Source organism: Mauremys mutica, chromosome 24, assembly GCF_020497125.1.
Source record: "Mauremys mutica isolate MM-2020 ecotype Southern chromosome 24, ASM2049712v1, whole genome shotgun sequence".
Lineage (NCBI taxonomy): Eukaryota > Metazoa > Chordata > Testudines > Geoemydidae > Mauremys > Mauremys mutica.
In genome coordinates this window covers 273,760-290,783 of record NC_059095.1, presented here as the reverse complement: position 1 = coordinate 290,783, position 17,024 = coordinate 273,760, and the positions used below count along the sequence as shown (strand labels likewise).

General features: G+C 43.2%; 1 protein-coding gene across 5 annotated transcripts in view; it reads left to right on the top strand.

Annotated features, from left to right (window-relative positions):
- The window catches only part of EPS15L1 (epidermal growth factor receptor pathway substrate 15 like 1), a 90,237-nt gene that overhangs the window by 37,372 nt on the left and 35,841 nt on the right, over nt 1–17,024 (top strand). For all 5 annotated transcript variants that reach the window (XM_044998531.1, XM_044998530.1, XM_044998533.1 and 2 more), the window contains 6 exons: nt 9,491–9,688; nt 10,077–10,241; nt 13,003–13,129; nt 13,497–13,547; nt 14,025–14,161; nt 16,648–16,708. In XM_044998531.1, coding sequence (XP_044854466.1) covers nt 9,491–9,688; nt 10,077–10,241; nt 13,003–13,129; nt 13,497–13,547; nt 14,025–14,161; nt 16,648–16,708 — 739 coding nt within the window. The remainder of the gene's footprint in view (nt 1–9,490; nt 9,689–10,076; nt 10,242–13,002; nt 13,130–13,496; nt 13,548–14,024; nt 14,162–16,647; nt 16,709–17,024) is intronic.

Here is a 17,024-nt window from a genome sequence, read left to right as displayed (position 1 = left end):
ACGCCCACATCTTGAGTATTGCGTACAGATGTGGTCTCCTCATGTCAAAAAAGATATACGGGCATTAGAAAAGATTCAGAGAAGGGTAACTAAAATGATTAGGGGTTTGGAAAGGGTCCCATATGAGGAGAGATTAAAGAGGCTGGGAATTTTCAGCTTGGAAAAGAGGAGACTAAGGGGTGATATGATAGAGGTATATAAAATCATGAGTGGCGTGGAGAAAGTGAATAAGGAAAAGTCCCATAATAAAAGAACTAGGGGCCACCAAATGAAATTAATGGGCAGCAAGTTTAAAACAAATAAAAGGAAGTTCTTCTTCACACAGCACACAGGCAACCTGTCGAACTCCTTGCCTGAGGAGGTTGTGAAGACTAGGACTATAACAGGGTTTAAAACAGAACTAGATAAATTAATGGAGGTTAAGTCCATTAATGGCTATTAGCCAGGATAGGTAGGGAGTGGCGTCCCTAGTCTCTGTTTGTCAGAGGGTGGAGATGGATGACAGGCAAGAGATCACTTGATCATTATCTGTTAGGTTCACTCCCTCTGGGACACCTGGCATTGGTCACTGTCGGTAGACAGGATACTGGGCTGGATGGACCTTTGGTCTGACCCAATATGGCCGTTCTTATGGTCTTATGAGCCAAAGAGGAGGAGAAGACAAGGCGGTGACCAAGATGTAGACAAATGAAGACTATCAGACAAGTTGAGAAGATCAGGTTTTGCCATGTTGAGCTTGAGATGTGGCAGTCCATCTGCAAGAGGAGATGTTAGAAAGGAACAGGTGATGGGTATAAATTGTGATAGAGAAGTGGATTGGGATGTCATCAACACAGAGATGCCATCAGTCTGTGGAAGTGGATAATCCAGGGGTGACCACCTTGTTCTGTGCACTGTAGGAATTGCTTTAAAAATTAGTTTTCTCTCTTCTTAAAACAGGCTGGCTGTTCCATTGAGGCAATGTCATCTTATGCCTATTCAATATATTTTTGGCTGATAATGTTGCATTGATTTTTTTTTTTTTGAAATATCTAAATAGAGTGTCTAGCTATCTGAGGAGTCCAGTATACTCTATCTCCATATTCTGGGAGAAGAGACCCTTCCAAAAGAATATTAACTCTCATTAATGTCTAAAGTTTTAGGGTCCTTTAGGTAAACACGTGAACATGCTGATCTTTTAATGATACAGTTTTAAAAACAAAACCCTAAAGGATGTACTGATTCATGGTGCACACCTCCCTATCACTTTCCTGTCAGTTTATGTGGTAGTTACTTGTGACCTTTATTTCCATTTTAGTAGCTTATTTAACTCTTTGCCTAGTCATTTGTATTGTTCTTGGGTGCTGCTGTGAGGTGTTAGCGCGTATACATCTATTTTGTTGTTCTTTTACTTGTGATTGATAAATAAATGGAGAAGAAAAGAAATACAGCAAGATAAATAATGCTCTGGTGCTCTTGTTCAGTTAGGTAACTTTGTTTTACTGGTAACTTAAAATTGCAGGAAGTATTTATTTGACTCAGTCAGTAGTTTCAAACATCAGCATTTGTGTTTCAGTTCTGTATTAGTGCTTAAAGCCACAGGCTTTTAATGCACTGATGAAAATACAGATAAGTGAACTTCTTTAATACCCTGACAAACAGGAAAAAGTTAATAAAAAGTGGGAAGTAGGATTAAGCAATAATATTCCTCTTGTCTTGTGGACTCTGTCAACATTTACAAGTTGCCCAACTAGATATTATTCATGTTAGAGGTGAAAATGCCAATTTTAGAGGAACCAGGCTCAAAGCTGGGAAGTTTGGTTTTGAGTCTTTTTAACGTTTCAATACAGAAAATGTTTAAGGTGCATTATTGTAATGATCAACATTTTAAGTTTGCTTGTTCATTTATAACATGATTTCAGTATAGTCAACATGTTGTCTTTTTATAGAAACTCAGTATGACCAGTTGTGACACTGTACACAACAGAGGAGCGCCCTGTAACCCCCTTATTTATTCCTCATTTATATAATTGTGATATTGCATGTAAAAGACGTCATGTAAGATATTAGGGGAAAGGTTATGATCATGCTGTAAGTTGGGGAATTGGCCGGATATTAGTTTCCCAGAGACAATAGCAAGGAAAGTAACCAATGCCCAGGCGGGTGTCAAACAACCATCAAGAGCCATCGTCCAGCAAGGGAGTTACAGTTCAATGACTCACCTGCATAAGGCCAGGGGCATTGCTCAGCCTTGCCTGGGGACTCAGCAATGCCCACCAGACATGCCTAGACTTTTGTTCTACAAGCACATGGACTAAGGTTATAAAACAGAATACAGTGGCCCCATGCTTGGCCTTTTCTCCTCCCCCCACCTACCCTGCAAGTAACAAGGACACTCAGAAGACTAAAGACTCCAACAGAGGAGACTGGCCTCAGGTTTCAAGGGTGAAACCTGTGTACTATGAACTGCAATATCCAGTGGGGTGAGAAACTGCTCAATCTAATAAGGTGGAGAGTTTAGACTGCATGCTTTTATTTTATTTTATTTTGGTAACTAACTCTGACTTATCACTTACAATCACTTAAAACCTATCTTTTGTAATCAATAAACTTGTTTTACTGTTTATCTTTACCAGTGAGTTTGCCTGAAGTATTTGGTAAATCTTCTCAGATTTACGAAGGCTCGTATATATCCACTTTCTATTGATGAAGTGAGGAACCAATTAATAAACTTTCACTGCTCGTCTTGAGCAGTGCAAGACTTTATATTCCAGAGGTACATGGCTGGGAGATTTGGCTGGTGCCTTATTCTGTGTGATTCATGAGTGGCTTTAGGAACATTCATGCAATCTAGCTGGGTGTAGGACTCCACATGCAGTTGTGCTGAGTGATAACAGCGCCTGGAGGGGTTTGCTGCTTGTCACTGGCAAGGCATTGTGAGAGACAGCCCAGGCTGGAGAGTTAAGGGGGCACAGGGGTCCCACATTCCCAGGATGCACCCTGAGGATCCCGTCACACCGGTCATGTGGGTACATAAGAAACAGGAAATTGGTATAACCCTTGTAAATTTGGTTCTGTTGAAAGCTGACCACTTTAATAAATGTATTCAGTGTATTTAAAAAAAAAAAAGTCTCAGGCAAAGGAGTGATGATCTCCTTCAGCTGTGGTTTGGAATCCACAGGAAAAGCACTAAAGGAACTTTTAAACCAGGTATTTAATGAGTGTCTTGTTTCTAATAGGTATAAATTATCAATTGCATTCCCTGGGTTTTATGTATATCAATAGCTTACATCAAGAATTCTAACTCCAGATGAGTTTTAACTTACTTTACTTCCTTGAATGAAGTAAGTTGGTTTTATCTTTCCTTAGCAGCTGGCAGATCAGATGTTGTAACTAACATTTAATATGATGATGTTCGTCCATCGTTGTCGATGAAGACCTCAACAACTCATTCGTTCGATGACCGGGCTCTGTGCGTCCGAAGATGACTGATCAGTCCAATTCGGGCGTGGAACGTCCTGTCACGTCGGGCAGACGTGATGGCACTGTCGATGATGTGCGGGCAGCTCTGGACTTGCACAGCTCACGCTTTCTTTCAGCCTCAGCAGTACGCCTTGCCTCAAAGGTATTACTGCCTGTGTGAATGAGGCTGCGCCATGCTGGACGGTTCAGTGCGAGGATTTCCCATGTGGCGGTGTTGATCTCGAGGGACTTCAGAGAGGTCTTCAGCATGTCCTTGAACCGCTTCTTTTGTCCTCCATGGGAGCGCTTTCCCTGGGCGAGTTCTCCGTAGAAGAGCTGTTTAGGAATGCATTCGTCTGACATTCTCACAACATGTCCAGCCCATCTGGTCTGGGCTCTCATCAGCAGTGTGTGAACTGACGGCAGACTGGCTCTGGTAAGGACTTCAGTATCGGGCACTTTGTCCTGCCATCTGATTTTCAGAAGCTTTCGCAGACAGGAAATGTGGAAGTGATTGAGCCTTCGTGCATGACTCCGATAGACAGTCCACGTCTCGCAGGCGTACAACAGAGTTGGAAGCACCACTGCTTGGCAGACCTTCATCTTCATTGGTAGGCTGATCCCTCGACGTTCCCAGACGTTGGAGCGCAATCGGCCAAATGCAGAGCTGGCTTTAGCAATTCTGCAGTTTACTTCATCATCAATTGACACTGCTCAGGAAAGGGTACTGCCCAGGTACATGAAGTGGTCCACTGCCTGAAGTCTCTGTCCATTTACAGTGATGGACGGTTCAGAGTATGGAGCATGGGGAGCTCAATCTTCTTGATGTTAATGGTGAGACCGAAGTTGTTGCATGCAGATGAAAACTTGTCCATACTGGCTTGCATTTCTGGCTCTATACTAGTATTCAGAACACAATCATCGGCAAAGAGAAAGTCTCGAAGTACAGTTTCCCTCACCTTGGTGATGGCACGCAGTCGCCTCAGATTGAATAGTTTCCCGTCAGTTCTGTACTTCAGGCCTACTCCTTCAGTGCAGTGTTGAAAGGCATCAGTCACAGTGGCAGAGAATATCATGCTGAACAAAGTGGGTGCTAAAGCACACCCTTGCTTGAGGGAAGGCCTCAGATGTTTCACCGTCATCCAGGACACGAGCCATCATACTGTGATGAAATTGACGTACCATTCGTATGAATCTGTCTGGACAGCCGAATTTCGACATGATCCTCCACAGGCCCTGGCGACTGACAGAGTCAAACGCTTTCGTGAGGTCCACAGAAGTTGTGTAGAGTTCACGATTCTGCTCTTGACATTTCTCCTGTAGCTGACGCGCAGCAAAGATCATGTCAATAGTCCCACGTCCCTTGCGGAAGCCGCACTCTGATTCTGGCAGTAAGCCCTGCTCCAGGTGAGTGATCAATCGGTTCAACAGAACCCGTGCAAGAACTTTCCCCGCTGTAGAAAGCAACGAGATTCCACGGTGATTGTCACATACCTGGCGATTGCCCTTCCTCTTACAGAGGTGCACGATGGACGCGTCTCTAAATTCCTGTGGAATGGATCCCTGCTTCCAGAAGGACTGAAACAGCTCAGTGAGTTTCTGTAGCAGCACGGGTCCACCGACTTTGTACACCTCTGCTGTTATGGCATCTGACCCTGGGGCTTTGCCACTTGACAGCTGGTTGATGGCTTTCTTCACTTCATCCTCTTCTGGTGAAGCATCCATGGAGTCATTGACTGCAACCTGCGGCATCTTGTCAATGGCCTCATCATTGATGACTGAGGGGCAGTTGAGAACTGCTTCAAAATGTTCAGCCCATCTCTGGAGAATCTGCGTCTTCTCTGTAAGGAGCACAGTGCCATCAGAGTTCAGGAGGGGAAAGCTCCCAGAAGACTGTGGACCATAGAGTGTGTTGAGGGCTTCATAGAACTGCTTATAGTCGTTCCTGTCTGCATACGCCTGTATTTCATCTGCTTTGGCGCTCAGCCACAAGTCCCACATTTTGCGCAGTCGGTTCTGTACTGTTCTGCCAGCGTTGATAAAGGCGGTCTTCTTTGCCGCTGAGGATAGGTTGTTCTGATATGCACGATGCAGGCGGTGCTTCTCAGCAAGTAAGGCCTGGATTTCTGCATCATTTTCGTCAAACCAGTCTTGCTGCCTGCGTGTAGAGGGCCCCAATACCTTCGATGCAGCTGTATATGGACAGTGTTGCGGAATCGCTCCCAGTCTTTCTCAGTGTCATCCTCAATACGAAGATCAGCAAGCTCATTCTCTAAATCTTCCGCTAGATTTTCAGTGATGCGGCTGTTCTTCAGCTTCGACACATTGATCCTTTTGAGAGCCTTACAGCCTTGTGGTCATCTCTTCGGCATGATACGGAGCTTCATTTTGGATACTATGAGCCTGTGATCTGTCCAACAGTCAGCGCCGCACATAGCTTTTGTAACCCTGACATCTTGTCTGTCCCTTCTCCTGATGATGACGTAGTCAATCAGATGCCAGTGCTTGGAACGGGGATGCATCTACGAAGTCCTGTTACAGGTAGGGAGGCGGAAGACCATATTGGTGATCAGAAGGTCATGTGCTGCACGAGTTTTCAGCAGTAACAGGCCATTGCTGTTACACTTTCCCACTCCATTTTTCCCGATGACTCCTTCCCAGGCTGCGGCATCGCATCCGACTCTTGCATTAAAATCGCCAAGCAGGATCAGCTTGTCTGTGCGGTGCACTGATGATAGCAGAGCATCTAGTTCTTCGTAGAATTTATCCTTCACATCCTCTGGGTTGGTCATTGTGGGAGCGTATGCGCTGATCAAAGTAGCTTGTTTTCCTTTTTGAAGCGGAAGCTGCATTGTCATGAGTCGGTCATTCACACCCTTGGGGGGACTGGAAAGTTTCCGAACAAGATGATTCTTGATAGCGAATCCAACTCCAGATTCGCGACGCTCATCACTGCTGTGGCCACTCCAGAAGAATGTATAGCCTCCGCCTGACTCGGACAGCTGTCCTTCATTAGCAAGGCAAGTTTCGCTAAGGGCTGCAATGTCAATGTTGTAGCGTGCGAGCTCTCTGGCAACAAGTGCTGTTCTTCTCTCCGGTCTGTCTGCTGTGATGTTGTCCAGTAGCGTGCGCACATTCCATGTGCCAATGGTGATCAGTGTCACTCTGTTTTGTTTTTGTTCGACCGCTTTTATGGGATCCCCGCCAGCCGCGGTATGCTGGCCAGGGTAAGGTGAAGCAGGCAATGTTTAGGGCACCTTTTCTAGCCCCCTCCTCATTCTATGGAGGTGAGCAGTGCAATCCTGAATAGGGCTGCTCAGTCGCTCAAGAAGACGCTGAGCTCCACTGCTGCTTCAGTCAGTGAGGAACGATCATTATACCTGAGCCGCCTGTGTGCAGGTCCGCGGCTACAGCTCCCAGTGTATCCACACCTGCTGCTTCGTCCCTCGCCCATCGCCACAGGACTTGATATGATGTGATATGATATGATATGTCGAGACTTGCGCGTGAATTGGATTAAAGTGAGGGAGAGTTGCGCGACGTCAACCTCACTCTCTCTTCCCAGTTCCTATCTGTATCCAGGACAAGAGTCGAGATGGCTGGAGATAGGGCAGGGCGCAGTGGATGACCAGGACGCCTACGTGTCTTGTCATGCTCTTGAGCGTTTCACAACGCTTGCTGTCACTGCCTTCCTGACCGTTGAACCAGGTTTCCTCAGTCAGCTGGATCCAGCCTTCGCATGCAATGGGTAGACAGGCCCTAACTCACCGAGGGTCTCAGACTCATCGGCTACCCTCACCTGGTTTAGCCCGCCAGTCGAGACGGTTTCCGGGGTGTGGCTGGTGTCGCATGCTGACAGCTACTTGGAGCCACAGGTGAGACTGAGAGCTGGGTGTCAAGTGGGGACCAAAGTGGATGAGCTACTCCTAGGAGTACGGCTGCTCCCCCATCAGAGGTACTACCCCTCCCTGACAACCCCATACACCCCAACATTTAATATAAGAGCATAAGAATGGGCATGCTGGGTCAGACCAAAGGTTCATCTAGCCCAGTATCCTGTCTTCCAACAATGGCCAATGCCAGGTGCCCCAGAAGGAATGAACAGAACAGGTAATCATCAAGTGATCCATTCCTTGTCAGCCATTCCCAGCTTCAGGCAAATAGAGGCCAGCGACACCATCCCTGCCCATCCTGGCTAATAGCCATTGATAGACCTATCCTCCATGAATTTAACTAGTTCTTTTTTTAACCCTGTTATAGTATTGACCTTCACAACATCCGCTGGCAAAGAGTTCCACAGGTTGACTGTGTGTTGTGTGAAAAAATATTTCCTTTTGTTTGTTTTAAACCTGCTGCCTATTAATTTCATTTGTTGACCCCTATCTCTTGTGTTATGAGAAGTAATAAATAAGACTTCCTTATTTACTTTCTCCACACTGGTCATGATTTTATAGACCTCTATCATATCCCCCCATTAGCTGTCTTTTTCTAAGCTGAAAAGCCCCAGTCTTATTAATCTCTCCTCATATGGCAGCTGTTCCATACCCCTAATCATTTTTGTTGGCCTTTTTTGAACCTCTTCCAATTCCAATATTTTTTTTTTGAGATGGAGTGACCACTTCTGCACGTAGTATTCAAGATGTGGGCATACCATGGATTTATTTAGAGGCAATATGATATTTTCTGTCTTATTTATCCCTTTCTTAATTATTCCCAACATTCTGTTTGCTCTTTTTACTTCCACTGCACAGTGAGTGGATGTTTTCAGAGAACTATTCATAATGACTCCAAGATCTCTTTCTTGATTGGTAAAAGCTAATTTAGACCATAGGCGCTGATTCTGTGGATGCTCCGGGACTCGAGCACCCACGGGGAAAAATTAGTGGGTGCTGCGCACCCACCGGCAGCCAAGCTCCCCTCACCCTCTGCCCCATCTCCTCTTCCCCCCCCCCGAGCCACAGGCACCAAGTTTTGTTGGCACCGGTGGGTGCTCGTGCTCCCCCACCCCCAACTCTGGCCCCGCCCCGACTCCGCCCCCTCTCTGCCCTATTGGATCCCTCCCCAAATCCCTGGCCCTGCCCCCCATCCCTCCCTGACTCTGCATCCCATCCCGGCCCTGACTCTGCCCGCTCTCTGCCCCATTGGATCCCTCCTCAAATCCCTGCCCTGGCCCCGCCTCTTCCCCCAGTGTGCCGCATTCCTCCTCCTTCTCCCTCCCTCCCAGGCTTGCGCGAATCAGCTGTTTGGCAGCACAAGCACTGGGAGGGATTGGGGAGAAGCAGGGCGCAGCAGCATGCTCGCAGAGGAGGCGGAGGTGAGCTGGAGCAGGGGGGCGGGGCCACAGGGAGCTGCCGGTGGGTGCTCAGCACCCACCAGTTTTTCCCTGTGGGTGCTTCAGCCCCGGAGCAGCCATGGAATTGCTGCCTATGGCCCAAGCGCGCCATGTCCCCGCTCCTCCGCCTACCTCCCAGCATTTCCTGCCTGGCCGCCACCAAACAGCTGTTCGGCAGCGTTAGCACACTGGGGGGGGGGGCGGGAGAAGGAGTGGGAACGTGGCACGCTCGGGGAGGAGGCGGGGAAGATACAGGGCCGGGGTGGGGATTTGTGGAAGGAGTTGGAATATTGGCAGGGAGGGGGCAGAGTTGGGGGGCGGGGACTTTGGGGAAGGGGTTGGAATGGGGGCCGGGAAGGGGCAGGGCCTAATGGAAGTGGTGGAGTGGAGGCAGGGCCAGGGGCAGAGGGGGTGTTGAGCACTCAGGGGAAAGAGGGGAAATCTGCGCCTATGATTTAGACCCCATCGTTTTATATGTATAGTTTGGAGTCCAATATGCATTACTTTGCATTTATCAACATTTAATTTCATCTGCCATTTTGTTGCCCAGTCACCCAGTTTTGATAGATCCTTTTGTAGCTCTTCACAGTCTGCCTGGGACTTAACTATCTTGAGTATCTTGAATATAATGAAATATTAATTATCACAATTAATAATAATGTTACTTTAATTTCAATTTGCACTCTGAAGTTGGCACTGCATGGCAATTTTTTTCAGATTTCATCATTGAAAATGGAGATTCAGTCTCAGGAATCAGATTTAAAATCACAGGAAGATGATCTGAATAGAGCAAAAGCAGAGCTGAATCGTCTCCAGCAAGAAGAGACTCAGCTAGAACAAAGTATCCAAGCAGGAAAAGTGCAACTTGAAACAATAATTAAATCTTTAAAATCAACGCAAGAAGAAATTAATCAGGTATTCTCTGTAGTCCTATAAACATCTTTCTCCCTCTTTTAAAGCCCAGTTGTTCAGGAAGGGATGAACTGCATCTACAAAATAAATCCTGCAGAAGAAAAATAGACTGCTATAATTGCATAGGGTTTTGTGACTGCAGACTAGTAGTTTGATTACCAGTTCATGTAAAAAAAATAGTCAGGACAACACTGTAACACTTTGACATTGTTTTTAACCTCACATAGAATTACTCCCATATCTCTGGAGCCCTGGAGTAACCAAATTCCGGAGTGAATGCAATGTTCAGATTTGTCAATGAGTACTAGTTTTCTCAAAGAGTAGCAAGTTGCTTGCTCATATGAGTGTATGTCTAATCCTGCATGATACTGAAATGTTTTTCATTATTTAGGCAAGAAGTAAACTTTCTCAACTTCAAGAGAGTCACCAGGAAATCAGTAAAAGTATTGAACAAAATAATGACGCTCTGAATGGGATTCATGGTGGTAGTATGACGAATTTAGCGGACATAAGTGAAGGAATTGCACAGAAAGAAAGAGGCAATTTTGGAGCTATGGTAAAGACTGAATTAAAGTAACAAGTGGATTTATGGTTCAATGCAGTGTAAAATACATTTTACAATCATTAGATTTGTAACTTGCACCTAAACTCAAATTGTAAAAAGATTTTTATTTAGTTGACTGTGTGACCTTAAAAGGCACTGTAATCTCTGCAAGATGGCAGCCTCCATCCACAGGCTTAGAACATTTTAGTTCTCGTGACGATTAATTCTTATATCTTATCTATGCTAGAAATAGTTTGCTGGTATAGCTGTACTGTCAAACTCTCCTACTGGAGATGCAACTTATTCCAGCAAAAGAGGTCTTTTTGTTGGTATAGCTTATAGCAGTTCTTCAAACTAAATAAGCTATACTGTCCAAAGGAATTGTTGCCAGTATAACTGCATGAATGCAAGAGCTTTTCCTGGCATAGCTATTGGTTATGGTTGTGATTCCCCCACCCCCTCCAATACTCCAATGTGACATAGTTATGCAGGTAAAAGTTTTAAATGTAGACCAAACTAATGTGTTGCCTGTCTGACTTTTGGGCTGAGCAAAATAGGAAAACATTTTTTTTAAAATTCCAGTCCAGCTGTTCTCTTGGAGTCCTTCAGTCATGTACGGTTTCTGCTTTTCTGTAGGATGTGAGTTGTACATTTGCACACTTCAGCAATACAACCTAAACCACAAGAGTTTATCCAAAAAATAATATATGGACGTCTTTGTCTTCCTCTAAAATATTCCCAGCATCACTGTTCTCTCATCCAGTATATTTATTTTAGCTGTGTATTTTGCCTCCATATATTCCTTCAGGATCTTAAGAATTCTCTTAACTGATTTCCTTTAGGCAGCTATTACTAATAGTAAATTACATAAACAACCAATGCTTACAATTTGTATGTTCATTTCTCCAACTTTAAGTCATCATGTTGTATCCATCCATATGCTGTTCGTGTGTCCTCTCCAAGGGAAGCCATATTGCAAACCCTTCCGTAAATAAGATGCTTACTGTAGGGTTAGCCTGATTGTACCATGAGCTCCCATTCATAATTTGGAGGCCTATCTAAGGAAAAAGTCAAGTCAAAGAGATGTGCTGATGTATTGGATCTTGTTTGAGCAAAGCTCATTGTTCTACATTTGCTATTATACCTGACCACAATTTATCCCAGCATAAGAGGAAGGTTGAAATTTTTTGCTCTTTTAAATAATTGTCATTTAAAATCTTCTGTAAAATTAAAAAGTTATGAACACTGTCTACAAAATACCCAGTTTGAAGGGAGTTTCAAGAAAATTTTATTTTTCCATTTTTATTGTTTTTATTTTTTGTAGAAATCAGATTTTATTTTGCTATTTTAGAAATCTTGATTATATAAAAGTGAAAGTAGAATAGCTTTTTAGATAGTGTTTCTGTTTTTAGGTATCCAAAGCACTTTGATCTATTTCAAAATAAACATTTAAGTGAAATGTGATAGCATTCATAATATGCAAATACTTATAGAATATTGTATATAGTTTTATTTAGTACACTGGCCTAATAAACATTCAGAAAGTACTGTACCTTTCTGCCTTGCATTACTTTGTCTCTGCTCAAGCAAGAAACGGAAAACACTTGCGAAAGAAAGGGATTATCTCAGAACAGTGATGTTCTCACAGACTTGTTTTTTAATACTTTGCTGCTCAGTCTTTGTGCTTTAATGGTTATTGTCAAACTCAATTTCAAGTGGAAGTCTCTGGAATGTTGCTTTTATTAGTAAAGACTGAGAATCACTTATTGGAAGAAAACTCGATGTTCATAGAAAAGTTTGTAAAGCATTTGTTTCTTTCCTGTTTCTTAATCCTTCCTGCCTCCTCTGTATTTTGTTTCTTTTGCTGTTGAAAAATTTAATTTTAGACTTCATTTGTGTATTCTATACAGAGGAGAGATCCTTTAGCTTTGTAAACTCCAAAGCCTTGTCTGTTGTTGTTAGTAAACATTTATTATGGTCAAATCAATCAGGATTGGAGCTCCATTGTACTGAGTGCTGTACAAACATAGATAAGCGACAATCCCTACTTCAGCGGATTTACAGTCTAGCAGACACAAAATAGGCAAAGACAAGGGTGGTAAGGATATATCATACAAACAAATGCATATGATGAAGAATTGACACAACTTTGTCAGTTCATGTGTTGTGGTTGTGGCTTGTTTTTTCTAGTTTATCAAAATTGGCTTGAACTGTGCTAGCAATAACCATAGTTAACCTGAAAACTATCCTGTGTAGGAAAGTTAGTTTCCAGCGTAGCTAGGGTAGCATGTTTTTAGAAGGAAATCCATCCCCTTCTTGCTTGTCAAATGGACTAGGGTAGATCCATTCGAAACAGTTTTGTTATAATTGTTCTTGCTCTACCATAATTTAGACAGTGATCAATAGCCAAAGATTTGTGGAAAGATATATTTATCTTGGAAATTAAGATGTTTTACATGGAATTGAGGCTTTTGCAAAATCTAGATGGGTGGAATTTTAGAAAGTTTTTGTGAAGGCATTTCAGAAATTAATACACAAAAATCAGAAATAACACATTTTTGTGTGCTGTATGCAGTTATTGATGTTCTGTGTAGCCTCAAGCAATGTATTTATGACATTTGCTTCAGTTTAAAGGGCACTTCTGGTTTCAATAAGGAGCTTCTTGAATTTAAAATAACATTGAACAGGAATAAGATGCATCAGAATTCTAACTGGATGATTAATCATTTTAATATTCATAAAATCTTTGTAATATTTCTCTTCTTAATTCTAGGATGATCCCTTCAAGAATAAAGCGTTATTGTTTAGTAATAATACACAAGAATTGCATACAGACCCATTCCAGGCTGAAGATCCATTCAGATCTGATCCTTTTAAAGGAGCAGACCCTTTCAAAGGCAGTAAGTAACTGATGGCTAATATAAGAACCAGAAGACAATATTGTACTATAAATGTATTTTTACAAACTGTGCTAGTCTTATTAACTGAGTGTATGTCTGCAGTGCCCTGCAGTTTGGACTAAGAGGTGTGAAGAGCAATGCTCACTGAAGTGCTGCACTGTAACTTCCCTGTGTGGATGCTCTGGGTACAAACTTAAAGGTCCAGAGTTTACTCTTTTAAGTTTGCTCCTGCAGCATCTACACAAGGGAGTTACAGTGCAGCACTTTGGTGTGCCTGCTATTCATACCCCATTAGTGAAACTATAGGGCAGTGAAGACATTCTGTAAGTAGGTGACAAAACAAGATATTTTTCTTTTTTTTACCTAGATGATCCATTCCAGAATGATCCCTTTTCAGAACAACCACCTGTTTCAACAGGTAAAAGCTTTTCCTTTTAGACAGGTGGGATATAATTTGTAGCCAAATATAGATATGCCCAGTATAGAGCTGGCCTTCCAAGACTTCAGATTCCCAGTTTAAACTGGGGAGCCCAGAGAGAGAGTGTGTGTGTGTGTTTGGTTTTTAGTTTAAACGGGGAAGCCCAGAGTATGTGTTCGTGTGAGTGAGCTCAGGAAGAAGTTTATTAAGGTATATACAATTTTATTAAATGTAGTTCATAACTGTAATATAAACTCCATAAAACGTCAATTTAATTGGAATTTAAAATAATCATAATAGTTTCTCCTTTTTTAGAGTAGAATATATCAATCATTTATTATTTGATAAATAAGTTTGAGATAAAGGCATATTTGTTCTGACTCCTTGCTAATGCAGGATTGTTCCCTATAGCACATTGTCTAGTGTTTTACCTGTAAAGCAGTACATTTTGTTTACATCCCTTAACTCTTTTGCTAGACCCATTTGGAGGGGATCCATTTAAAGAAAGTGACCCATTTCGTAGTTCTGTTTCTGAGGATTTTTTTAAGAAACAGGTGAAGAATGACCCATTTACCTCAGATCCATTCACAAAAAAACCCACACTGCCCTCAAAGGTAGGTAATTTTTAAATTTGTGCATGTTGCACTATAATAAACTTTTCTACTGTTATGCAGGTACCTTGCCTAAAAGGCAAAACAGGAGAAAGGTGTCTGGAGATTTTCTTTTCAAGTCTTATAAAGGTGACATGTGACTAATTACATTCTTGAATAGTGGGTGTGAATTACCAAGTTCTGCTCATTTCCATTGGAACTGATGACTTACAGCTGTTACAGCAGCTCATCATGAGCTCTTATACTAAGAATTAAATTAACCCCCTTTGCCTTGTCTCCATTTTATGGAAATTTTGTCCTGTACCACACTACCATCAATGTGAAATAGTATGCATTGCCAAACATCCATCATTCTGTAACTGACATACTTACTCAGTGGCACAACATAAGTCATACAATATCAACTTTATATGAGTATTCTTGGTAGGTAATCATTTTGGGTATTTGGCAAAGTTGTGTTGGTGTAACATAATTCATAATGGATTTGAATAGAGTAGTTGCCTTACAGCTAAGGTTTCACCAAATTCATGGTCCATTTTGGTCAATTTCACGGTCATGGGATTTAAAAAATAATAAATTTTCATGATTTCAGATATTTAAATCTGAAATTTCACGGTGTTATAATTGTAGGGGTCCTGACCCAACAGGGGTTAGTGGGGGCATCGCAAGGTTATTGTAGGAGAGTTGCGGTATTTCCACTTTTACTTCTGTGCTGCTACTGGCAGTTGCGCTGCCGTCAGGGCTGGCTGGCTAGAGAGCAGCAGGTGCTGGCCAGGAGCCCAGCTCTGAAGGCAGTGCCACTGACAGCAGCAGCGCAGAAGTAAGGATGGCATGGTATGGTATTGCTATCCTTACTTCTGTGCTGCTGCCTTCAGAGTTGGACCCTCAGCCAGCAGCCGCTACTCTCTGGCCTCCCATTGCTACACTTACTTCTGCGCTGCTGCTGGCAGTGCTGCCTTAAGAGCTGGGTGCCTGGTGAGCAGATGCCACTTTCTGGCCACCCAGCTCTGAAGGCAGTGCAGAAGTAAGGGTGGCAATACCATGACCTCCCCTACAATAGCCTTGCAGCCCCCCCCAACCCTCTTTTTGTCAGGACCCACAGTTTGAAAAACTCTGGTCTCCCCTGTGAAATCTGTATATTATAGGGTAAAAGTACACAAAAGACCAGATTTCACAGTCCATGACATGTTTTTCACAGCTGTGAATTTGGGAGGGCCCTACTTATAGCAGAGTAATGGTATCCTTATGGTGAAAATGTGTTTCAGAGAATTCCTTTCTATTTACAAGCATAGGGCAACATTTTCAAACTTCAGTGCCTAAAGATATGCAGCTAAATAAGTGGTGAGATTTTCAGAGCTGATGAGTACCTGTAGCTACTGTTTATTTATTTAATGAGAAGTTGTGGGTACTCAGCAGCTCTGAAATTAAGCCAGGTCTATTTAAATGCCAACTTTTGGCACTCAAGTCTGAACATTTTGATAACCGACTTCTGTACAAGTATGTTCTTGGCTTTGCATCATAGACTAGTACCAGCTTTATTTTACTGTAAGATCCCCTGCTCTGGAATGTGTTCTGCTCAATGGGATACTTGCCTTTATTGTCAGCAACCCCACGTTGTATCATTGCTATCAAAACCTACATGCACTAATAATGTGTATTTATCCAACAAGAGTATTTCGTAGTATTTGGTCAAATTCAAAGTCCATCAACTATACAAGAATTATACTAGAGCAGAGGTTCTCAAACTGTGGTCTGCGAGCTTCATTCAGGTAGTCCGCGGATAGTTCCCTCTAAGGTGCATGCCTGGGTGGCTGCACATTGAAAGAATGAAGGGCCACCCACCTAATTAGTGGAGCCATGCAGGTGTCGCTCCACTAATTAGGTGCCTGGAGAAGACGCACATGTAAGGTGAGGTATGGTGGCCTTGGGGGGAATAGGGGGTAGGTGGGAAGGGGCACTGGAGTGAGAAGGGCTGGGGGGAATTTGGGACATGCAGGGCTGCGGCAGCCAGAGAAAGAGTCGACTTTCCTCAGCTCCAGGGCTATGGCTGCCAGGGAGAGATGGCTCTCCTTCCCAGCCTCAGCTCTGTGGCTGCTGTGATGGGGGAGAGACCCCCGTCCTTCACAGCCCCAGATCGGAGGCTGCCATGGTGGGGGAAAGGGGGCACATCCATCGCATTAGAAAGGTAAGACTACTGATATTAAAATATGTGTTGTGTGCTTTTATTTGTAGAACAAAAAAACCTTAATTATTATTGAGGATTTTTTTTATATAGCGCTTTCATCCAAACAGGTGGTCCGCTGAGACATTCAGCAATTTTCAAGTCATCCGTGGGGAAAAAAAAAAATTGAGAACCACTGTACTAGAGGTTAATTTGGCCTAGAATAGCAGTTTTCATAATGTATTGAAGATTTTGGTATACACAGAAAGGTAAGTGCAGAATACATTAAAATTATTAACATGCCATTTCTTCTTTCCTCCTCATTTAGCCTGACCCCTTTGAAAGTAGCGATCCTTTCACATCTTCAAGTATCTCTTCAAAAGGCCCAGGTAAGAGGGAAGTATTTTCTTCCTGTAAAATGCACAGGTAAATTGTGCTGCCTTTTTGACACACAAGTATGTCAGTTAAAATTTGGAGATTGCTAGAGCCAGTGCATAAGCATAAGCAGACCGAGCAATTGCTTAGGGCCCTGAGCAGCTCAAGGGGGCCCCCTATTATTAGTATGTGTTGTGGGGGGCCCCCAAAAATATTCCTGCTTAGGACCCCCAATGGGCTAGCACTAGCCCTGGAAATTGTACCCTGTTCGCCCTCAAGCCTCGGAATAGCAAAAGCAGACTGCAATTCTATGGAATACATCATCACAAT